General features: G+C 46.7%; 1 protein-coding gene across 1 annotated transcript in view; it reads right to left on the reverse strand.

Moving 5' to 3' along the window:
• Positions 1-994, reverse strand: part of LOC118092085 (vasoactive intestinal polypeptide receptor 1) — a 163,497-nt gene extending 162,503 nt beyond the window's left edge. The window contains exons 1-2 of the mRNA XM_060281068.1: positions 719-994; positions 486-635 (exon numbers count right to left, since the gene is read on the reverse strand). Of these exons, the coding sequence (XP_060137051.1) occupies positions 486-635; positions 719-994 (426 nt within the window). The remainder of the gene's footprint in view (positions 1-485; positions 636-718) is intronic.
• Positions 995-25,832: the final 24,838 nt, after the last annotated feature.

Genomic DNA, 25,832 nt, shown 5'->3' on the forward strand with positions numbered 1-25,832 from the left:
TTTGTTGGAAGCCGCCCAGAGTGGCTGGGGGAACCCGGCCAGATGGGCGGGGTATAAATAATAAATTATTATTATTATTATTATTATTATTATTATTATTATTATAGTCATAAAATAAGCCGTAGCAGGCTTTTTAAGCATTTGTGAAATATAAGACACCCCCTGAAAATAAGCCATACCTCCGCGCTGCGCGGAGCGAGACCGTGAGTGCCCAGCCAGCCAGCGGGACCCAACACGCCGGCCGCAGCAGGAGGAGGAGGACGTCTGCAGGGTCAGCGCCCAGGACCGGCTGCTGCCGCCACTGCAGCACCACACGGAAGGAGAGCCCCGAGCCAGCAGCAGCAACGCTGTCTAATTTTTTAAATTAAGCAATCTTCATTTGGACCTTTAGAGCCCTTGGGTTGTGATTGACAGCCCCAGCATTGCGAGTGGTGGTGGTGAAGCGGAGCATTCCTTTTCGGGAGGAGGAGGCAGGCGCCCGGAACCAGCGGCTGCTGCAGCCCCGACAAAGCGTGCAGCAGCGCCGCTCGCCCCGAGGCAGTGGGACCCAACAGCAGCGCCGTCCTCGTCCTCCCGCTACTGTTGCTGCTGCTGCCGGGCCAGACTGAGGCAAGGCTGCTGCTCGCCCCTGGGGGCTGCAGAGGAGATTGGCGGGGACAGCCGGAGCCCAGCCGGGCAGCAGCGGGAGGACGAGGACGCCGCTGCTGCTGGGTCCCACTGCCTCGTGGCGAGCAGCACTTTGTCGGGGCTGCAGCAGCCGCTGGTTCCGGGCGCCTGCCTCCTCCTCCCGAAAAGGAATGCTCCGCTTCACCACCACCACTCGCAATGCTGGGGCTGTCAATCGCACCCCAAGGGACCGGCTCCAAAGGTCCAAATGAAGATTGCTTAATTTAAAAAATAAGACACCCCCTGTAGCAATGCTGTTTACAGCCTCCTCTACATAGAGCACAAGGGCTGGTACTCCTGGGTTCTCAGCATACTCTATGGCAGGCATGTCAAACCTGTGGCCCTCCAGATGTTTTGGACTACAATTCCCATCTTCCCCAACCACTGGTCCTGCTAGCTAGGGATCATGGGAGTTGTAGGCCAAAACATCTGGAGGGCCGCAGTTTTGACATGCCTGCTCTATGGGTTCCTGCTGACTTTCGGCTTCTTCACCATGACGCCTCAGCTGTTCATCAACTACAAGCTGAAGTCTGTTGCTCATCTGCCCTGGCGGATGCTCACCTACAAAGCCCTCAACACCTTCATCGACGACCTGTTTGCCTTTGTCATCAAAATGCCCATGATGTACAGAATAGGCTGCCTTCGAGATGATGTCGTTTTCTTCATTTACCTCTACCAACGGTGGATCTACCGGGTGGATCCGACCCGCATCAACGTATTCGGGATCAGCGGGGAGGACCAAGTATCTCGGACTGCAATGCCGAGCATTGCTCAGCAGGATGGTGAAATAAATATAAGACGGTGTCTTAAAATATGGGAAACGCGGGTATATATTGTTGGTGCTGAGTGCTTCCCACCAACTCCCCCCCCCCGCCCTTTTAAGCTTGGCAAATTTGACAAAGGCCACAGAATGTGTTAAAAATGGTGCGCTCAGCAAGAGAGAGGGGGATGAGGCACAACTCAGCCCGTTAAAATGAAATGGCATACCTGGCGGTTTAAGGCAGTAACTGATTCTTAGCAACGGTACAGGAGGCGGCATTCTTCACGACTTCCCGCTGTGAGATGTTTTCCAACCTGTTTTTGCTGTTTCAAGGCTCATCAACTGCTATATAATTTGACAAGGGGGGGTTGCATCGGGGGGGGGGAGATACTTTAAGTGCGACCCTTAAAGTTCCCGAGCTTTTGCTTTTTTTTAGTTATTACTTCTGAGATGAGGAAATGGGATAGTGAAACAGAGACTAAGATCATAAGCTGCTAGCTTATCCCCACTTCACAGCGAACAGCTCAGACACAAATTCGTGCAGATTCCAGCAAAATGTTTCTGCTCCTTACCTGAAATGTAGCAATACCTTAAGCTGGGTTTTGACCACTGAGAATTCCAGAGGCTTTCCCGTGTGCAGACTCCTGTTGGAGATTCATTCCCCGTGTGCAATCATGGGTTTGTTGTCTATCATATGAGGAAGACCTTTCATTGCCTACAGACAGCCACCCAATCTTAAACAACTCCTCACCCACAATAATACAACCACCAGACTTAACATGGACACTGGTACCAGAGCCTGCAATAAACCCAGATGCCAACTTTGCTGCCAAAGCAAACCATTACTGGCCCCAACAACATCCAACATACCATCTCAGGACTATTTAATTGCTCATCTTCTAACATTGTGTATGCCATCAAATGCCAACAGTGCCCTTCAGCTCTCTATATTGGACAAACAGGCCAAACCCTACGCCAAAGGATAAATGGACACAAATCTGACATCAGGAACCACAAGACAGAGAAACCAGTAGGAGAACACTTCAATCTCCCAGGACATTCTATACAAGATCTCAAAGCAGCTGTTTTATTACAGAAAAATTTCAGAAACAGACTGGAAAGAGAAGTTGCTGAATTGCAACTCATTAGCAAGCTTAAAACCATGGAGCCACCTGGAATGAACAGAGACATAGGATTCTTATCTCATTATACATGATCAAGCTTTCCTTAGCACCTCAGCCCTTGCTTTCCCCCCACAAGACCAATTGCAGTCATTAACAGTCGTTAACAGTCATCAACAGGTTTACCACTCCTATCAGCCCATCACCCATTCCCATCACCCCCACCCTCTGAATATATATAAGGGTCTGGTGGGTTCTGTTTCAGTGTATCTGAAGAAGTGTGCATGCACACGAAAGCTCATACCAAAATAAAAACTTAGTTGGTCTTTAAGGTGCTACTGAAGAAGTGACGTAGACAGGATGTTTGTCTTACTGTGTGTTCCTGAAGTGGGACTATTGTCCTTTGTTCTTTCTCTTTGCTGCCTGATGCTAGAGAGAGAGGGAGCCATGTTGCAGTGCTCTGTGTGTTTATATGTAAATAAAGTAGATTAGCCAAATGCTGTGCTACTGAGTTCTGTTACTCAACTGCGCAACCTCTGTGGATCCCACGAAGTGTGCTGATGTCAGTTGGCTTATGAAGCTCCCGAACGATCGCCCAGGAGGGAGAGAACATGCCAGTCGGGCATGTGTCTCTGCCAAGGTTCTACTCAAGAGTAGGATATCCTGACAGTGGCACAGTGAAACAAAGGCAAAAAATCAGGCTAAGTGCCCAGTGAGATTCAGGCCAGATACAGGGTCAAGCCACAGCAAGACAAGATAGAGAGGGGTTCGTAACACTAGAACTAGTGGGAACACAATGAAGCTGAATGATGGAAGATTCAGGACAGAGAAAAGGAAAGTCCTTTTTCATGCAGTGCACAGCTATGGAACTTCCTCCTTTAACAATATCACTGTCTTTCTGGGAAGCGAACTCACATTTTGCATTTAACAGGCTGCGGAATCCATTGTGGATTCATCTGCTCTCCCTGAGAGGGCCTTTGCAAAGGAAACCTGGGCCCTGCGGAGACTGGTTGAAATTGGTTGTCACACATGAAAAACGAGCTCACTTCAAATATTTTCTGTTTGGGGAAGATAATGCTTGTCAAAGTTATCCTGGGGCTACATGTACGAGTCGTGCTTTCTCGGTTTAAGCATTTCATCCTCTGCAAGAGCCATGTGCGCGAAACAAGTCCATATCGTCTTCGGAGCTCACCACACTGACTGATGGCCTGCCTGGTCCCTCACTGCAAAGTCACTCTCTCCTTCAATGGGAAGATTTACGGTGGTGTCTCACATTTAGTTTTCTCCAGGTTCTGTTTGTTAAGGCGCCTTCGTGATCAATGGCTAGTGGCGTGGTTGCTTTTCTTGGTGCCATCATTATCTCACAGAACGAGGGCTGGCATTGACATCGAATGATCTCCCACCCGCCAGCAGCATATATAAATTGACATTTCCACGAGTCCAGGTCAATAGCTTGAAAAGCATTTAGGAGCTTTCTCAGTGATCAAGTATCAGGGGCTGGGCAGAGGTGGAATGGTGGAAACTGCCTCCCCAGCCTGACCCTTCTAGAGAAGAAGAAGACAGTTCAGAATTACAACAGGGGTTTGAGGAAGATCACAGCTCAGAAGCAGATGAGGGGGGAAAGCTGGGAAATAATGGGAGAAGAGGAAGAAGCAGCACTGGGGGGGGACAGCTGACGGACACAGTGTCTTTAGAAAGCATTCCAGACCCTGCCGCTGCCGCCGCCGATCCCGGCGACCATTGAAAGTAGGAGAGCAGAGAGCTCAGAGGTAGAGGGCACTTCTCAGCACCTGTAGTGATGACGCATGAAGGGGGTGGAGATTCACTCAGGGCAACACCATTATTCCAAGAGGCTGCGTTTACAAGCCTCTCTCTATGAATATTGAATGAAAAGCAGTTGGCAAGAACTTTTCCTTGTCTGAAGAAGCGTCTCTCCTCCCCCCCCCCCCCTGCAAATTGTTCTGCCCGGACACTGAGATCCAGCGCCGAGTGCCTTCTGGCAATTCCCTCACTGCGAGAAGTGAAGCTACAGGGAAACAGGCAGAGGGCCTTCTTGGTGGTGGTGCCCTCCCACGAGATGTCAAAGAGTTAAACAACTACCTGACATTTAGAAGATATCTGAAGGCAGCCCTGTTTAGGGAAGTTTTTAATGGCTGATGTTTTAAATGTACTGTAAATCCTGACATAACACTGTCCAGGAGGGATCAATGTTCTGCCCATCATTTCTCCCTAAGCAGGAGGTGTCATGGTGAGAAAGCTCCTACCTGGATCTTGTGGAGAAGGGCTGTACCAACTGAGGTCAATGGGAGTTGTGGCCTAAAACATCTGGAGAGCAATCGGTTCGGGAAGGCTGATTTCCCCTTGCAAGGAGAAAAGTAGCTTCTGGAGCTGCGGGTGCCAAATATTGGATGGAGAAATGGGAAAAGGCAAAATATTTAATATCACCCAGGTTAGCAAAGCACTTTGGGCAAAAATGGGTCGCCTGCTCAGCTGCCAGACTTGACCCACCATGGATGGGGAAGATAATGATCTGGCTTTCTGGTCAGATCCAGTTCCCCTGCCCTGATTCAAGGCACCCACCCACCCCATCATTCCATTGGTGTTTTCCACTTTTTAAATACCCACATTCTTGGGAGCCTGCCGGCTCATCCGTGTCTCTATAAACAATGCACTCAAGATTTGAAAGCTTAATTAGTATCTGTGAAGAAATAATGAAGCAACTCTTTATTGCATTATATCAATATTGCTATTAGGGGAACACGGTGCCTTTCTTCCATATCTCACTGTTATTGTTCCCAGGGAATGAAGAAATTATCTTCCCTTTTTTATATACTGGTATATAAAAATAAACCTGACTCATCTCACATGAGACTTGTCAATGAATTGCTAGGCCCTGCATTGAATAGCTAACAGCAAATGTGCACATATTTCTTGGCCATGCTTTGCATCGCTCAGGACACCCAGACTCAGGCTGCAATCCAGTTACAGTACCCGGGAGTAAGCTCCATTGAATTCAGTAGGATTTCTTGCTCAGTAGATGAGGTTAGGGTTGCACTGTGACTCGGGTGCAGTTCCAAAAGGAAAATTAAAACCCACAAACAAGAGATGGGCTGCTTTGTTCATGGGAATATGCACCTCTCAGCAGGGCCGTCTTAAGGTCATCGGGCGCCCTGGAGCAGGGATCCCTCGGGCGCCCCCCCCCCTTAAAAAAAGGAAAGCTATTACATGGCGTGCCGGGCGGCGGGAGCCTCACGGCGGCCCCTGCAGCTCACAGCAGGGCCGCGCTGTGCCAGAGGCCGCCTGCCTGTCCGATGCCGCCGGATTGAGTGGGGGAGGGGGTGCCGCTGCTCCGCGCGGCCTTCCTCCCTTCTCCCAGTGGAGCGGGGTGCCTGGGCAGGCCGGGCCACGCCGGGTTCTTTCCCACCAACAGGGCGCTGTGTTTCATTGGTAGAGGTGCTGCCATGTGGCGTCACCTCTACCAATGAAACACAGCGCCAGGGTGAGGGATGACCCTGGCGCTGCAGAGCGGAAGAGGGTCCTAGTGCCCCTGTTCCGCTCGCTTCCCTCCCTGCTCTCGCGGCGCGGCTGGTGGAGGGAAAAGGGAGGCCGCCGTGAAGCTCCCCCACTTGCTGGGGCGCCCCTCAGCGCCCCCTGATCGCCCAGGCACCGTGGTGCATTGCGCCACTAGAGTCAATGGCCGAGCCGGGCCTGCCCCTCAGATAACTGCTGGTGAAAACTCATGCCATCAGGACTGAAAATGAAGTACTTAGATTGCCCCGATGAGCATGCGGGTGGTGGTCAAAGAGAACTCCGGAAGCTCACATTTGTTTGGAAATATTTATTTGAATAGGAGACCAGTGAACCGTAGAATTTCAGAGTTGGAAGGGACACCAAGGGTCATCTATTCCAACCCCCTACAATACAGGAATCTCAGCTAAAGCATCCATGACAGGTGGCCATCCAACCTCTGCCTTAAAATTCCAATGAAGGAGAGTCCTCAATAGGGTGATGACTTTTTTACAACCTCATTTCCCTGTATCATAATTCGATGAGCTTTCATTAAAGATTAGATAAAATCTTACTTTCAAAGAGATTTGATTTAAAAAAAACCTCACGCACAAAATGATTTTAAAAAATTTATTTATCAGTTTTTTGACCATTTTTGAAGTCACTGTAAGCAGATATAAAATTGAACCCAAGCTTTAGAGTCACATATTTACAACATTATATAGGGTTTTCAAACACACAAGGAAGCTTTTTTTAGCTGCAGTAACAGTATAGACGATGTTTTGCTACCTCTCCTGTAGGTTCTTTTCCCAGCATGTTCAGCAGGGTCTGCTGGCTGAGTTTTGAGGTCCCAAAAGGGGGCTTTTACCTTGCACAGGTGTGACATTTGTATACCCTATGTTGCTAAGAACACTCCCATTGTGGAATGTGGTGTTGTGTCCAAATTTGATACGAAATATATAGAGAACTAGCTGACCCGGCCACACGTTGCTGTGGTTCTTTCCTGTGATTCCCCCCACCCACCCTGTCCCGATCCATGACGTATCCTGCCCCTCCTCCCTCCACCCCGGCTCATCCCTGTGTTTCGGTAGGATACCCTTCCCTCTGTTGTCCCTGGGGAGTGTTGGCCCCTCCCCCCTGTATCTCCATACCTTGGCCCCCCACCCTTCGAAAAGGAACTGTTAGGTTCTGGGTTCTATTTCCCAGAATGCACTTTTGTCTGAACCCTCTGTTGTCCCTGGGGAGTGTTGGCCCCTACCCCTGGTATCTTCCTACATTGGTCCCCAGCCTTGGAGAAGGAGCTGTCAGTTTCTGGGTTCCATTTCCCAGTATTTACTTTTGTCTGAGCCCTCTGTTGTCCCCTCCCCCCTGTGTCTCCATACATTGGCCCCTGCGCACGCATCGTGAACATTTCTATATATTTAGATTAAGGATCGGGGGTGATGATGCACCCTGGGACACAGAGAACTACTTAAAGAATCCCAACCCGGGGGGGGGGGGTCAAATAGCGAAGCCCCACAGCCCTGTAGCAACAGACAGGCCCAGACAGAAGAAGGGGAATCATATGGGCCACTTGGCGTGGGCCTCCGAATCCAAAGGGGGCCTCGGTCAGCATATTCACAATCAGTAAAATGGAAAAAAGTAACAAAAGGGTTAAAAACAGGGTCACATTATCTACCTGGCCCTGGCCTCTGTCTGGCCCTGCAAGGGCCTGGCAACAGAAGGTGCGTTCTCAAGCAACCGAGTTGTTCAGTTCCATAAAAAACCCAGGAAGTGGCAAGGGGAAGGTAGGGGATTGTAAATCGAGGGGGTTGGAATTGGGCATTGCAAATATCTTAGGACTTAAACTGGGGAGAGAAAGTGCATGGTTGTTTTTTTAAAAAAAAGACGCGGAGGGTTGCATTCAGTCGTAGTATATGTGAAATGGAGGGTAATAGCCCCCCTTGAGATCCCCCTGAGCCTCAGAGTCCCCCTGAGTTGAGGCGAGATACTGTGGAGAGGGCAGGTTTCATCCCTGTGTCTCCCCCCCCACCCTGTTCTGACCCATTACGTATCCCTGCCTTCTATTCATTGGATCTTGTTGCTGGAAAAGGCCTGTTTTCAGTTGAAACAAAATAAAAAAATTCCTTCCAGCAGCACCTTAAAGACCAACTAAGGTGCTGCTGGAAGGAATTTTTTTGTTTTGACTACGTCAGACGTTGTGACTAATCCCTGTGACTGCCCCCACGTGTCCCGATCCATGATCTATTCTGTTTGTCCCCCCCCCTCCGTGACCGGCGTATCTCATGACGTTTTGAAGGATGGTATTTATTTTTGTCTTGTGGTTATTTGGTGGGGGATTGGGGGGGTAGTGGTGCTAAATTGTAAAGTAAAAACCCCTTGCCGTGCCCCCAAGTGCGTTGCTGTGGGTTATCTACCCCCCTCAGCCTACATCAGCCCATGACCTATTTGGGCTTCTCCTCCCCCCACCTCCCACCCAGGGCTCCATTTGGGATAGTATTTAAAGGGCTGTAGACCTGAGGCCTAGTCTGTAAAATGGAGCCTTGGCCTCCTGTTTTACAGGATCTCGTGGCAGAGGCGGGGTTTGTGGGTGTGGCGCGTTGTTGTGCCTAATCCCTGTGACTGCCCCCATGTGTCCCGATCCATGATCTATTCAGCTGGTTCCCCCCCCCCATGACCGGTTTTGAAGGATGGTATTTATTTTTGTTGTCTTGTGGATTTTGGGGGGGGGGGGTAGTGTTGCTAAATGGTAAAGTAAAAACCCCTTGCCATGCAGGGGCCTACATAAATCAAAGGCCATGCTGCGGCCTGTGCCAACCCCCTCCACCCAGGCAGGCCCCGACCTCCACTTGGAAATGTTGGTTTTTTGGTGGGGGTTTTTTTGGGGGGTAGTGGTGCTAAATGGTAAAGTAAAAACCCCTTGCCGTGCCCCCAAGTGCATTGTTGTGGCCCCCCCCCCCCGGGCCTGTCAGGGGCCTACATAAAACAAAAGCCTAGTGGTTGGTCTGATAATGGCCGCCTTGGTTTTCAGTTGTTTGGTTGATGATGATGTCATTTGGTTTGTGGGTGTGGCTTAGATTTCTCAGGAAGGGAAGGGGTGTACTGTGGGAGGAATTCCACTTGAGGGCGCTGTTTGACTTTGTGGAAAAGCGGGTCAAATCCTGCCAAGGTGTGTGATTTGAGGTTTTTCATGTCCCCTACAACCCTCGGGGAGTGGCCTGGATCGCTGTGTCAAAATTTCAGGACAATCGGTCAAGCGGTTACGGAGAACATAGCGGCCGGCAATTTCAAGATTTTTACATTTTTATATATATAGATTGTTAATACAATTTTATAAAATGGTAAAACGGCATACAAAAAAATTAAAAATGGTTTGTGTGTAACCTTTTTAAATATTTCAATGGAATATACCTCATTTTAGTCATTAATAGGCAAAAGTTCATCCATTTGTGCTACAGGAAATAATAATTTTTTGGGGGGGGAATGAAAAAGTCATCACCCTAGTCCACAACCTCCCGAGGGAGACTGTTCCACTGTCAAACAGCTCTTACTGTCAGAAAGGTCTCCCTGGTGTTCAGTTGGAATCTCCTTTCTTGGATCCATCGATTCAGATCCTGCCCTCTAGAGCGGGAGAAAACAAGCTTGCTCCCTCTTCCATGTGACTGACAGCCCTTTAGATATTTGAAGACGGCTATCATACCTCCTCGCATTCTCCTCTTTTCCTGGCTAAACATCCCCAACTCCCTCAACCGTTCCTCATAAGGCTCACTCCCTCTCCCAGTGAATGAATTTCAGCTTTTGAAAGAATTGAGCATGATAATATCAAACAGAAATCAACAGTGGATTATACGTGAATGGCTCTTGGAGAAGGGAGAAATGAGGAACAATATATACAAACTAGTGTTGTTCAGCCCGTTTAGAAAACGGGCGCTAGAGGATATGTGAGAGGGAGCACTCTCTATCTCTATCTCGCTCGCTCTCGCTCTGCTGCGGGGCGCGCCAGGAACGCAAGTAAACAAACTCGCTATCCCGTCGTGCCCCGCAGCTGAGCGCAGAGAGGGAGGGAAGGCCGTGGTCTCGCCGCTCCTCTCACGGGCTCCTCCATCGAGTGTGCGAGGGGAAGGCGCGAGGGGAGGCGGAGTCCGGCGCCTGGGCCTAGCCGCCTCCCTCAGCCATAGTGCGCTTCGTCGCGGGCTTCGCCTACGACGACGACAGGGAAAGCCTGGCCGCCGGAGCCGCAGCAGCAGGAGCCGGAGCCCAGGGACTGGGAGGCTTCGGCGGGGGTGACCGGCTGCCCCATCAGCAGGAGCGCCACTACCAGCTCAAACGGGAGGCGACAGGAAGGAGACCTGTCCTCGCTGGACGCACACACGTGCGCGCTCCCCCCCGCCAACGCTCAGTCCAGCCAGGAGCGGCGGTTGGCAGCCGCAGGGAAACGGTAGGTGGGGGGGAGAGCGCGCCCGTGTGTGCGTCCTGTCTCTCCGTCCAATCCCTGTGTCTCTGGGGTACATGCGCAGTACCCCAGGGACACACGGGACAGCTTGGACGCAGGGACAACTTGGACTTTATTATATAGGATAAGGATTACAAGGAAAGACCAATAAGATATAAATATGCAAACTAACTTAAACATGTCACTCAGAATGGATACAAGATTAAAATTAAATGAATGACAACCATTACTGGATCCTATATTGGCCCGCTTAAACCCCATCAGCCACCTAGTTAAATATTTCTGCATTATTCTCCACTGTCCCAGTTACGCTGTCTTTCAGTTTAAGAGAAGAATGTAGCTAACAAACCACAGCGATATTCCAGGAATCAGGTTCCTCTGCACTTCGATGGATGATACTAGAGATCACTCCAGGATATGGAATCCAGGAAAAGGCAACTTCATACACATGTGGTGGTCCTGTGAAAGAGTTAAGAAATATTGGGAGGATATATATAATGAGATCAAAAAGATTCTTAAATATACAATTAAAAAGAAGCCGGAGGCATTCCTGTTGGGAATGGTGGGGAAAGATGTTGCGAAGGATGATGTGAAATGGTTCCTATATGCGACTACAGGAGCGAGGGTAATTCTAGCTCAGGTCTGGAAACAAGAGCTAATTCCATCAGCAGAAGACTGGAGAAGGAAAATGGTGGAATATATGGAAATTGCAAAACTAACATCGAGAATAAGACAGCAAGGCAGCGGGGTGTACATGAAAGAATGGGGAAAATTTATAGCATATATAGATAAGATAGTTGAAACAAAATAACATCTTAAATAAGAAATTACTCAGAGAAGGAAACAAACCCACAACAGCAAATTAGAAATCTTTATTGGACATACAGATAGAAAATACAAGTACAATGTATAGTAAAAAAAATATTAAATACGCATATATATATTTTTATATATACAAAAAGAGGATTAAACAAGAAAATATAAGTACAAAAAGAAAGAGGATGAAGGTTTTAAAAAACGATATGAAGAATGTTGAAAATAGACTGAAACGATAAGGAATGTTACACCGCGCAACAAACACATGAATATAAAAACAGCAGAAGAAAGTAGAAAGAGAATTTGTAAAGATAATGAATGTAATGAGCCCAAATGTTTGATAATGGAATACAGTGGTGCCTCGCTAGACGAATTTAATTCGTTCCACGGGTCTTTTCTTATAACGAAAAAATTCGTCTAGCGAATCCCATAGGAATACATTGAATTTTTTTGAATTTTTTTTTTGCCCATAGGAACGCATTAATTGAATTTCAATGCATTCCTATGGAAAACCGCGATTCGCTAGACGAAAACGAATTTGTCTAGCGAGGCAACCTCCGCTAGAAAAAACTTTCGTTAAGCGAAAATTTCGTTAAGCAGGGCATTCGTTAAGCGAGGCACCACTGTATGTGGTATGCGAAAACTAATAAAAAATAATTTTAAAAAAGTCAAACAAAGAATTAGTCCAGGTAAAAAGTAAAGAAAAATCAAATCGTGAAATCTGAACCTGAAGCAGGGATAAATCAATCAGAGCTGATTGTGGGAATGGGAATTAAAAGCAATAAATAAATAAATATATGCATGCAAATAAACACTTTCAACTCATTGCAGCCTTGAAATAATAATTTTGTGCAATAATAATTTTATTTATATTATTATTTATATGCCGGCCAGCTACTCTGGGTGGCTCCCAACAAAATATTAAAAATACAATTGGTCACTGAAATAGATTCTGCAAAGAGGCCCTGAGCAGTGGTGGCAGGCCTCCAAGTAAACTGGGTTGCCTGAAGGCATTTTTGCAGCGGACAGTTTGCAAGAGAGGCCGCCGACTCCCTGGGTTCTCGGCAACTCTCAATTTTCTATGCACAATCATTCCCTGAGCGGCTCTTGCAGCTCACTGTGGAACTAATGTCATACTTTGAAGGACTTTGGAAAGAGGCAAATTGGATTTGTTAGAGTTAGGGAATAAAATACGTCGTCAGTTCTGATTATCTTAACTCCAATCACGAAGGGGAAATTGTCTTACTCTGAGAGTCAAAGATTCTTCATTAAAAAGCTCTTCTCCCCCCCCCCACCTTCAATAGAGGAAGGCTTCCCTATTGTGACTAATAGCACAGTGGAGGGGGAGCAATGTTCACAAGGAATATGGGGGGAGGGGTTCCTGTAAATCAAATGAAAATGCCCCCCCTCCATAACTGCTATTAACTTTTTTAAAGCATAGATGTTGCTGATGACTATTCCTAGGTTGTACTCAACTGGGATTAAAGGTAAAGGTAAAGGTACCCCTGACCATTAGGTCCAGTCGTGGACGACTCTGGGGGTGCAGCGCTCATCTCGCTCTATAGGCCGAGGGAACCAGCGTTTGTCCGCAGACAGCTTCCGGGTCATGTAGCCAGCATGACTAAGCCGCTTCTGGCGAACCAGAGCACGGAAACGCCATTTACCTTCCTGCTGTAGCGGTACCTATTTATCTGCTTGCACTTCAATGTGCTTTCGAACTGCTAGGTGGGCAGGAGCTGGGACCGAGCAATGGGAGCTCACCCCGTCAAGGGGATTCGAACCGCCGACCTTCTGATCAGTAAGTCCTAGGCTCTGTGGTTTAGACCACAGAGCCACCCACATTCCTGGGTTTAATTCAGTTTTAATTTAGTTTAATTCAACTGAGATTAATTCAATTTTTAACCTGAGAACAATTTAACGCAAGAGGGATGAGATGAAGGGTTCCATGGCTTTTGGGGGGAATTCACAGGAACTCAGTTCCAGCACCTCTCCATTCCCATTCTAAGAGAACAAAGAGGTATTCATGGAGAGTTCTGGCACCTCTTTTTTTTTTTAGAAAAATAGCACAGAAGTGTTCCCTTCTGTAATCTGTTTCACTTTGTGGCACCACAGGTTTTTTCTTCTCTCTTCCCTTCCCCCTTCAGGGGACCACCAGGGATCCGTGGAGAGTCCAGGAAGTCGGGACCAAGGCTCTCTGAGGGACAAGCAGCCCAGGATGCTAGCGTCTTGCAACATCCTTTGGAAGGTGGTGCTGGTGCTCAGGAAGCAGTGCAGAACCTTGGGGATGCTGAGAGTGCAAGGTTCCCAGATGAATGGTTTGAAGGGTCGGGCCAGAGTGCTCAGGAGGGGGCGGTGCCGGAGGAGACAGCACCGGCTCCTCAGCTGAGCAGTTCGGGTGGAGAGGGTGCTCCACCAGCCCCATCAACCCAACAGTGGAGGGGGGGGGGGAAGAGTCGCGAGGAGAGAAGGAGATTCAAGGCGCCAAGGGTGTTTTGCTGGCGAAAGTCCCGACGGGCGATGCTTCTGGATTCTGATTCGGACTATGACAGTCATGGATTTTGATGCTCTGTTTTGTACCTATGTATATAATAAAACTCTGTAAAAACCAGCGCTCACTGGAAGGACAGATCGTGAAGCTGAGGCTCCAATACTTTGGCCACCTCATGAGAAGAGAAGAATCCTTGGAAAAGACCTTGATGTTGGGAAAGATGGAGGGCACAAGGTGAAGGGGACGACAGAGGACGAGATGGTTGGACAGTGTTCTCGAAGCTACGAACATGAGTTTGACCAAACTGCGGGAGGCAGTGGAAGACAGGAGTGCCTGGCGTGCTCTGGTCCATGGGGTCACGAAGAGTCGGACACGACTAAACGACTAAACAACAACAACAAAAGCCAGCCACAGAATTGGAGCGCTTTACTCGTGAGAAGGCAACCAGCATCATTACACTTCCCCTCTCCTTAATCTCTCCCACTATAACTGTTATGTATTCAGTGGTCTGTGTTTGCCTGAGCTTGAGTCTGGACTGGGGATTCTGAACCCCTGTGTTCTGATTCGATACATGATATCCAATCGCAGAACATTTCAGGATTTGGGCCACTGCCATTGGCCCTTAAACTCTGAGTTATGATTTGCAGCTTGGGAATTTAAACAGCCAATAACATTGGGAGTGGGAGTGGCCCAGGTCTTCAGAAATGTATATAAGCAGTTCTGCTAGTTTAATAAAATGTCTTGCCGCTATCACTGTGTCTTGCTTCGTGTGAACCCACTTACACGTCCATAACCACAACCACAAAACTATCTTGGAGTTAGCAATTCCGTACTTGGAAATGCTGGTAAATAAGGCTGGAAGCACAGTTGCTCCCAATTAGCAAGGGTTAGGGTTGTGATGAAATTTCTCAGAAGGCATTTTTTTCTGAAAACATTTCTGATTATTTCTTTTCTTTTCCACCACCACCCACTGGGCGAGGGAGGCATTTTGTGGTTCACCTCAGGAATCAAAATGTTTCAGTTTGTCCCTCGCTGTGAAGTAGCTCAGGCTAAAGTCACCCCAAGAACTCCATCGCTAAGCAGAGATTTGAACTCGCACCTTCCTGTTCCAAGTAGAATCATAGAATTGTAAGGTTGGAAGGGACCCCCAAGGCTCATCTAGTCCAACCTCCCGTGAGGCAAGTAAAACGCTACCTGCTTCCTACATGTAAATAGCAATCATGTTGCCCTGTGCATTCATTTCATCAGCTAGGTTATGAAATAAAATGGGGGTTGGGTGTGTATTTTGGGGGGGGGTTAAGAAAAGGACAATTTTTTGCTAAGCTCAGGCTGCTATTTCCAAAGCAGGAGTCAGCCACATGTTGCAATAGCAGAAACTGGTTGTGCCCTTTCCTCTGAACCATAATTGCATCAAGGGGGAATAAACTGAATCAGAACTAAGCGCTGTCCGCGGTCACCAGTATTAAGCAAAATAAAGCCATTTGAGTTTCATCTGTGGGGGGGATAAACAGAGACATCAAACCTTCTTAGCGCCAGGCCAATTTTTATTCAAACCATCACAGCTGCCTTAAAGAGAGACATTTCCCTGCTGACTTTCCCAGCCTCCCATTTCTCACTCTTTGAATCTATTCTGCTGCGATGAATTGATCTCTCAAGAGGAACGAGGTATTTAACTTAAGCTGCAGCTGAGATGCTGTTGGACTGAGCAGCGGAAAAGGACTTTCTGAGGTCGGTGGGCCTGGATGGACCCAAGAGCCATGCAAAGGGTTCTTTGAATACGCTCAGGCTTCCTTGCCTCACTTCCCATCACATTGTGTCTTCCAAGCCTCTCTCAAAAAGCCAATCTTGTTCTTTCAAATTGCAACCTGCAAATGGAAAGAAAGATGTTTATTTGCATGGACAGTTTAGGAGAAAAAGAACAGGGTGCTGGACTAGATGGGCCATTGGGCGGATCCAGCAGGCTCACAGCTGCAAATGAGTCCCAGTTTCGAATCTCGCTTCTGCCATGAATTCACTGAGTACCCTAAGGTGAACATCTCTCTCTCTCCCCCTCCCTCCCTCCCTCCCTCTCTCTCTCCCCCCCCCTCTTCCCCATCTGCAATATGGGGGAGGGGAAACAGCATGGTGCTGATAATGCCAGGGTTCAATCCTGCATTTAGGGACGGGTGCAGATTCCTGCACTGTAGGGGGTTGGACTAGATGATCCTCAGGGACCCTTCTAACTCTACAGTTCTAGGATTCTTTTTTTTCTTTTTCTTTTTGATAATAATTTTTTGATTTCCCAAAGATAACAAAAAGTAAAAAAACTATAACAATAACAATTCATAAACAAAAACAAAACAAATTAACTTCCCTCTAGTCCCTTCCTTGGTTCTATTACTTATCGATATACCACATGCCCATTGTTCAGTTTAAAACCTATTTAAATTACTTATTATCATAACAAAATTACAACTAATTTTTTAAAACCCTGCTAATGTATTAAACCTGTGTACAATGCTTCTGTATATATGCAATAAAGGTCTTCCATTCTTCTTTAAATTCATTGTCGTCTCTTCCTCTTAGTTTCATTGTCAGTTTTGCCATTTCAACATATTCCATTAAGTTAACTTGCCAATCTTCTTTAGTTGGGACACAGTTCTATGAATCTATGATCTTACAAGATGGTTTTAAGGCAGAGATGGAGAAAGAGATCTCTCTTTCTTCCAGTGACAATCGATTTGAGGCAGCTTGGTCTGTGCTCAGGGATGGTAATGATGACCCATTTAAAGCTTTTTTACTCTTCAGCCAATAGGGCAACCAGACCAGCTTAAAGAGCATTTAAACAAAAAACCACTCTACCATCAGTCTTACAATCTAAAGCTACAGATGTTCCTATATCAACCAGCTGAGTAAGGTTGTCAAGTGAGCAAGATAAAATAGACTCATTTGTGCCTGTGCCTTTAACGGCACTTTGTGTGCAGAAATTTTGGGGGGCATGAAATAAAGACAAACCCCCTGTGAATATGTGGAGATCAAGATGCTGCTAAAGGCACAGGAGCAGTTACCAGTAAGTAAGTTGGCAACCATTTCAGGAAGGCATACTATAAGGAAGGAAACAGGTGTAGCAATGTGACTTCGGTTGAATGTGGCGAGAGTCTGTGGAACGCCCCCCCCCCCATTCTGCATTTGCTTTTTTCTCTTAAGGCTCGTAGATCTATATGCAAAGATGGTTTTCATATCAAGATGTGCAAATGTTGATTTGCCTTTGCTTTTTCTAGCTAGCATGAACCATAGCTAGGAAAGCAAATATGCTTCATTTAGATTGGCATTGTAACAGTTCCTTTCTCCCCCCCCCCCCCCCCCGCTTCTGTCACGTTGCTCACTCAGAAACGGAGAATGCTGTTTTAATAAATGAAAAATTATGTCAGGACAAGGAGAGTTCCAACAGCCTAACAAAGCGAAGTCATGGATTTGCATGCTGGAAAAATATATAATATAAGTTGAGTGTGAAGACTTGAAAACTTGTAAGTAGATTCTCTTGGTGGAAAAGTCTGCTGTCTGCCTGAGAAAGTCTCCCTGGAATGTTTCTAGCTGCTACATGGTTTAGGTTGCATACAGATTATTATTATTATTATTATTATTATTATTATTATTATTGAATTTATTGGATTTATATACCGCCTTGTACCCGGAGATCTCAGGGTAGTTCACAGAATAAAATCAAGATATAACACCACAAAATACATAATAATAAAAAACAGCAACCCAATAGCCCCACCCCCACCCAAAAAACACATTTTAAAAGGGCATAAGATGTAAAAGTGTATAATGCAGGCGCCAGGCGAACTTCCCTGGGGAGAGCATTCCACAGACGGGGAGCCACTGCAGAGAAGGCCCTGTTCTCGTGTTGCTGCCCTCCAGACCTGTCGAGGAGGACGAACATGAAGGAGGGCCTCAGAATATGATCTCAGGGTCTGGGTTGGTTCATATGGAAAGAGGTAGTCCTTGAGGTATTGCGGTCCTGAGCCGTTTAGAATCATAGAATCATAGAGTTGGGAGAGAGCACAAGGGCCATCCAGTCCAACCCCCTGCCAAACAGGAAACATCATCAAAGCATTCCTGACATATGCCTGTCAAGCCTCTGCTTAAAGACTCCAAAGAAGGAGACTCCACCACACTCCTTGGCAGCAAATTCCACTGTCGAACAGCTCTTACTGTCAGGAAGTTCTTCCTAATGTTTAGGTGGAATCTTCTTTCTTGCAGCTTTCTTCCACCACACACACACACTCTCTCAGTTGTGTTTCAGAGACTTATACTTTCCTTAAAGAATCACTTGGATATCCTTTCTGTAGTTTGCCCCCTCTCACTCCAAGTGTAATGAGAGGAACAAATTAACTCAAGTCAACACACACAAAAATCTATCCCACTTCTCACTTGAAATCTGTTGGCAGACGAGTGGAGTCTGCATTAGCGTAAATAGCAATCCTGTATTAATCATGACATCAATGAAGGCCGGTTCCATTAACAAGAGTAGTTCCCTGGTTCGTGACCTGTTTGCTGAAGACGTCAGCTAAGGGAGAGTGAATGAAAAATGCCCTAGGTAGAGGTTAATGGCATGCTGTTGCAGTGGGATTTATTAATACATTGCAGCAGCAGGAGAGGAAAATGACCAGGTCAGAATTGGGACTAAATGGATTCTTTACATTCCATTCCTTTTTGGTTCCAAGAGATTGCTCTGTCAATGGGGCCCAGATGAGGGGAAGAGATCACTTCTGGCCAGCGACAAATGCACACTTTGCTGCCACATACACCCGGACAACACCATTACTGGCCCCAACAACATCCAACATACCATCTCAGGACTATTTCATTGCTCATCTTCTAACATTGTGTATGCCATCAAATGCCAACAGTGCCCTTCAGCTCTCTATATTGGACAAACAGGCCAACCCTACGCCAAAGGATAAATGGACATAAATCTGACATCAGGAACCATAAGACAGAGAAACCAGTAGGAGGACACTTCAATCTCCCAGGACATTCTATACAAGATCTCAAAGCAGCTGTTTTATTACAGAAAAAATTCAGAAACAGACTGGAAAGAGAAGTTGCTGAATTGCAACTCATTAGCAAGCTTAAAACCATGGAGCCACCTGGAATGAACAGAGACATAGGATTCTTATCTCATTATACATGATCAAGCTTTCCTTAGCACCTCAGCCCTTGCTTTCCCCCCGCAAGACCAATTGCAGTCATTAACAGTCGTTAACAATCATCAACAGGCTTACCACTCCTATCAGCCCATCACCCATTCCCATCACCCCCACCCCCACCCTCTGAATATATATAAGGGTCTGGTGACTTCTGTTTCAGTGTATCTGAAGAAGTGTGCATGCACACGAAAGCTCATACCAAAATAAAAACTTAGTTGCTCTTTAAGGTGCTACTGAAGGATTTTTTAATATTTTGTTTGGAGATTTTTGGTTTAGCAAAAAGGTGAGGTCGGGGGGGAGCATTCAGGACAGATAAAAGGAAGTATTTCTTCATGTGGCACTTAGTTAAACTATGGAACTCACTCCCGCAGGAGGCAGTGGAGGCCACCAATTTAGATGACTTTAAAAGTAAAAGGTAAAGGTAAAGGGACCCCTGACCATTAGGTCCAGTCGTGACCAACTCTGGGGTTGCGGCACTCATCTCGCATTATTGGCCGAGGGAGCCGGTGTACAGCTGCCAGGTCATGTGGCCAGCATGACAAAGCTGCTTCTGGGAGAACCAGAGCAGCACACGGAAATGCTGTTTACCTTCCCACTTGGAGCGGTACCTATTTATCTACTTGCACTTTGACATGCTTTCGAACTGCTAGGTTGGCAGGAGCTGGGACTGAGCAACGGGAGCTCACCCCATCGCAGGGATTCAAACCGCCGACCTTCTGATCGTCAAGCCCTAGGCTCTGTGGTTTAGCCCACAGCGCCACCTGCGTCCCTGACTTTAAAAGAGGATTAGACAAATTCATGGAGGAGGAGGAGGCTGTTGGTTGCTCCTAGTCAGGATGGCTCTTCTCTGCCTCCACAGCTGGAGGCAGAAATGCTTCTGGATGCCAGTTGCTGGAAGTCACAAGAGATGAGAGAACTCTTGCACTCTGATCCTACTTGCAGGTTTCCCATAATGGACAACTGGCCAGCCCCGGTGGGAACAGGATACTGGACTTGATTGGTCATTGGCCTAATCCAGCACGTTCTTCTTATGTTCTCATGACATGATAGAGGTGTATAAAACAATGGAGAAAGGGAGCAGACAAAAAGGTTTTCCCTCCTCTCATAACACGAGAAATTTATCTGCTGCAGGCAAAAACCAGGACTTGGCCACGCAGGGCCGTCTTAAGCGCCCCTCGCGCCGTGGTGCACCGGATCTCTCCGGCGCCCTCCCGCCCCGTTTCCCAGCGTGGTGGGAGGGCGGGCAGACACAGCGCGATCTCTCCGGCACCCTCCCGCCCCGTTCCCCAGCGTGGTGGGCGGGTGGGCGCAGCGCGCTGCGCGGCAGGCGGGCGGGCAGGCACAGCACGATCTCTCCGGCGCCCTCCCGCCCCGTTTCCCAGCGCGGTGGGCGGGTGGGTGCAGCGCGCAGCTGCACGGCGGACCGGCGGACCGCCGGCCAGCGGGCGGGCGCAGCTCGTGGTGCCCTCCTGGCAGGCCGGCGCCATGGTGCCCTGCGCCACCCAGCCTATACGTAGGGCCGGCCCTGTGGCCATGTCACATCACAGCTTCATACATCCTTTTGACTGGCACGTTTGGAAGCCATTCAGTGGTTTATGGTTGGCAGAAGGACTAGGCAAACTTTTTCAGCAGGGGGCCAGTCCAGTGTCCCTCAGACCTTGTGGGGGGCCGGACTATATTTTGAAAAAGAGGGGGTTAGTAAAATGAACAAATTTCTATGTCCCACAAATAAACCAGAGATGAATTTTAAATAAAAGCACACATTCTACTCATGTAAAAACACGCTAATTCCTGGACCGCCCGTGGGCTGGAATTAGAAGGTGATTGAGGCGGATCTGGCCCCCGGGCCTTAGTTTGCCTACCCATGGACTAGGCCAGGCATCCCCAAACTGTGGCCCTCCAGAAGTGAGCAGGGATGATGGGACCAGTGAGCAGGGATGATGGGAATTGTAGTCCAAAACATCTGGAGGGCCGAAGTTTGGGGGTGCCTGGACTAGGCATTGCAAGCTGCCAGAAGGTTTGTGCTGCTGTCCATGGTTCTGATTTTTCAGCAGGCTAACTGTTGAAGTCAACAGTCAGCAGCTTCTCTATATGCCACATTCGTTTGCAACCCACATTGACCAGTTTTTGCAGATCTCAAGTCAACAGGCATTATCCAGTGTGCAAGCGGAATTTGGGACCTAAAATCAACTTGCCAAGACAAAAGGATTTCTTCTTGATTAAAATGTCATGCCCCGACTACTTTCGGGACTGATTGATCCGAATGCTGGTGATTTAAGCATGTGCTTCTCTTTCCCATTGAAAATAAACTGCTTGGCTATGTTGTCCCCCAAATTTATCTAAAATGTGCAGGTTACTTCTCAAGTCTAACATCACACAACCCTACTCACATTTACTTAGAAGTAAGTTCTATTGGATTCAATGGGGCTTGCTCCCAGGTAAGTGGGGTTGGGATTGCAGCCTAATGTCTCCAAACTGTTTTAAAATAGAAAGTCATTTTAAAGACATAAACACATTAATTAGAAGCACACAGAATAGTCATTCATTGCTCCACAAAGCTTCTGGACTGTTAATTGGCTGATGCTAATAACCTTGGCCCTAATTAGCATTCCGTTTTGCATGGCATTAAATACCAAAAGGAAAAACACCTGGCAGAATAGAGGACTTTGAATGAAGGGCATGTGAAAAATCAATAGATAAAAACGTCACGATCTGGATTTGGTGCGAGTTATTCAGATACACTGATTGCAAAGGTCAAAATTAGGCATTTCAAGGGGATGAAAAACATTACAACAATTATTCAAAATGCTGTAATTGAAACCAGTTTGAGGAGTTCAGAATATACCCCATATTTATTTTATTCTCATGTGTGAATCACTTCCCTTACAATATCGCACAGAGATTTCACAATGAGAATGTCAGCCATTAAAAACAACTCCATAACCTCATATGTAAAAATTGCAACGATTTAAAAGACTGGCAGAGGTAAAAACAATTTTGGCATGTAAAGTATGTGCTCTGCCACAGAGCCTGTGGCCCCATTAAAGAGTCCCTCTGTACCCCACAACTCTGAACTTGAGCTGCTCGTTTATTTTTCTTACAAAATGGCACAGATATGTAAATCAGAAAAGGGAAATAACACTCTTTGAAAACTGCTGTTTTGAACAAACCCCATCCTCTTCTTTCAGGGTGAGGCTGGCTGGCTATAACTCTAGAAGATTCCTTTTCTAAAGAAGAAATGCACTTTTTTCTAAAGAAGAAATGCACTTTTAAATTATTATTATTATTATTATTATTACTACTACTACTACTACTACTACTATTGATTATTAGTATTATTTCATTGCAGCTGAATTATGCAGATAAAACACTTCAGAAATGTATCATTTAGCACACTTCAAAAGATTGTCATTTAAATGTATAATTAACGCACACACACACACATTTCCAAACAGATATACTTTTGCCCACATCATTAGACACTTCAGCATAAATGCTTCCATTAATTGGAGTAAATTGGGTGAAAATTAATACATGCTCATTAAAGGTGGGGGGAAATCCATGTAAAGTGCCAAATTCGTTTCAGCCCTGAGGTCTTTCTCGGCAGCTGTTTAACGGATGGCAATTTATTCTGTGTGTAAGGAGAGGGGGCTGAATTTGAAAGAAAATGGCACATGTTTGTTTGAACACAAACATTTTTCAGGTTGAGTTTGAGAATCCTTTGCCATGGAGGTAAATAAAGGTGGTTTTTTGCAGAGATAATAGCTGTGTGGCTGTTTTGCTGCAGTCTTGTTTTCACCTTCATTAATTAAATTTCCTGAACATGTAAATAAAGGGCGAAGGGAAGGATCCTGCATTCTGTAAATTCAGCAGAAGCTCTTCTATGGACATGTAGCTTTACACTCCTGGAGCACCTTTCACAAAATTTGCAACAAAAAAAGGCAGAGGGGTTAAAAGGATACATAAATCTGCAGCTGTCCCATATGGGGATCAAACCAGCGACCTTGCTGTTATCAGCACCACGCTCTAACCATACAGAATAAAAAAATGCAGCTCTAAAAATACAGAATAAAACGGTCCCATCAAAGCATTAACACTCAAACATACATAATTCAAACGTGGATTGAGTCATATTAAAACAGCACAGCAATTAAAGCAGGAGATTCAGGGTCAAGTGATCAAGGTGTGCCTTCAAACGCCAGCAGAAACAGATAAAAGGAAGTGCTTCTTCAAAACCATTGCCCATACTGATGGAGCCTCTGGTATTTCATCAAAGAATGCATTAGATAAAACCATGTGCAAGTGGTGAAAATGCCCTTTGAGCATGCTTTTAATACCCTGCTGTCCCCAAATTTGGACTAAAGATTGGAGAAGAGGTTTTTCTTCCGTCCACCCTGACACAGAAGACATATTTGCAGGTGGCTGAGAGATGCAAGGATTAGCTCTTCTGATTGCCATTTCATCCCATCACGTCAGGCTATGGCAGTGTTCTTGATGCAATGACATAAAGAGGAGGTCTCTTGGATCAAGGGTTCACAGACCAGCATTCTGTTTCCAGCAATGTAACATGTTCAGCTGACATCCTTTTCCCACCCCCCCTCCTGCTGAAACAACAACAAATGCCCTGCCTGCTCAAAACTAGCACAACAGTAGACCTAGAACCTTTCTTCTTGAAATGCTAGATTTTTCCTTGCAGAGAGTTTTCTTTCTTTCCTTTTTTTGGGGGGTGGGGGTGGGGAAGAGACTAGGTATTAATATGTAACTCTTATGCTAACTCTCTTTGCATGGCATTGAAGAGAGATTAGAAGTATATATTTACAACACAAAATTGCGGTTTGGTATTCCAGGACCGCCGTATCTAACACAAGGCAGCCATTATTGCATGATTATACTGTTTGCTTTTTTTGTTTTACTTTGTAAGCACTGCATGCTGTTTTCACACTGAATGTTCGTTTCCCTGCTTTACAGTGCTAATGTTTGTTGTTTGTTGTTGTTGTTTAGTCATTTAGTCGTGTCCGACTCTTCGTGACCCCATGGACCAGAGCACGCCAGGCACTCCTGTCTTCCACTGCCTCCCGCAGTTTGGTCAAACTCATGTTGGTAGCTTTGAGAACACTGTCCAACCATCTCGTCCTCTGTCGTCCCCTTCTCCTTGTGCCCTCCATCTTTCCCAACATCAGGGTCTTTTCCAGGGAGTCTTCTCTTCTCATGAGGTGGCCAAAGTATTGGAGCCTCAGCTTCACGATCTGTCCTTCCAGGGAGCACTCAGGGCTGATTTCCTTCAGAATGGATAGGTTTGATCTTATTGCAGTCCATCGGACTCTCAAGAGTCTCCTCCAGCACCAAAATTCAAAAGCATCAATTCTTCGGCGATCAGCCTTCTTTATGGTCCAGCTCTCACTTCCATACATCACTACTGGGAAAACCATAGCTTTAACTATGCGGACCTTTGTAGGCAAGGTGATGTCTCTGCTTTTTAAGATGCTGTCTAGGTTTGTCATTGCTTTTCTCCCAAGAAGCAGGCGTCTTTTAGTTTCGTGACTGCTGTCACCATCTGCAGTGATCATGGAACCCAAGAAAGTAAAATCTCTCACTGCCTCCATTTCTTCCCCTTCTATTTGCCAGGAGGTGATGGGACCAGTGGCCATGATCTTGGTTTTTTTGAGGTTGAGCTTCAGACCATATTTTGTGCTCTCCTCTTTCACCCTCATTAAAAGGTTCTTTAATTCCTCCTCACTTTCTGCCATCAAGGTTGTGTCATCTGCATACCTGAGGTTGTTGATCTTAATTCCGGCTTGGGATTCATCCAGCCACAATGTCTTTGCACTACTGCCAGTGTGGGAGGTAGTATTCTTCTGAATACCAGCTGCCGGGAATCACAAGTAGTTGGAGCCACGGTTACATTTAGGTCCTGTTTTCAGGTTTCCCATAGACATCTGCTTGGCCACCGTGAGGATAGGATCCTGGGTGGTCCATTGGCTTCATCCAACAGGGCTATTTTGATGCTCTTCTGAGAGTGCTGCTGCACTCCTGTTCTGGGCTCCTTAGGAGTATCTGATTGGCCACCATGAGAACAGGATGCTAGACGAGGTAAGAAGACTAGGGTTCTTCTTCTGCTCTTAAGAAGATGGATTAGACCAGGCACCCCCAAACTTCGGCCCTCCAAATGTTTTGGACTACAATTCCCATCATCCCTGACCACTGGTCCTGTTAGCTAGGCATCATGGGAGTTGTAGGCCAAAACATCTGGAGGGCCGCAGTTTGGGGATGCCTGGATTAGATCATATAAATATAATAATATAATAATAATGTTATTATTTATATGCCACCCATCTGACTGGGTTGCCACAGCCACTCTTGGCGGCTCCCAATAAAATATTAAAACATCCATTAAAAAACTTCCCTGAACAGGGCTGCCTTCAGATGTCTTCTAAAAGTTGTGTAGTTGTTTATCTCCTTGACATCTGATGGGAGGGCATTTCACAAGGAGAGTGCCACCACTGGGAAGGCCCTCTGCCTGGCTCCCTGTATCTTCACTTCTCACAGTGAGGGAACTGCCAGAAGGCCCTCGGAGCTGGACCTCAATGTCTGGGCTGAATGATGGGGGTGGAGATGCTCCTTCAGGTCTACTGGGCAGAGGTTGTTTAGGGCTTTCAAGGTCAGCACCAACACTTTGAATTGTGCTTGGAAACGTACTGGGAGCCAGTGAAGATCCTTTAGGACTGGTGTTATATGGTCTCAGCAGACGCTCCCAGTCACCAGTCTGGCAGCTGCATTCTGGATTAGTTGTCGTTTTTGTCGTTTCCAAGTCACCTTCAAAGGTAGC

This window comes from Zootoca vivipara, chromosome 12 (genome assembly GCF_963506605.1).
Source record: "Zootoca vivipara chromosome 12, rZooViv1.1, whole genome shotgun sequence".
Lineage (NCBI taxonomy): Eukaryota > Metazoa > Chordata > Lepidosauria > Squamata > Lacertidae > Zootoca > Zootoca vivipara.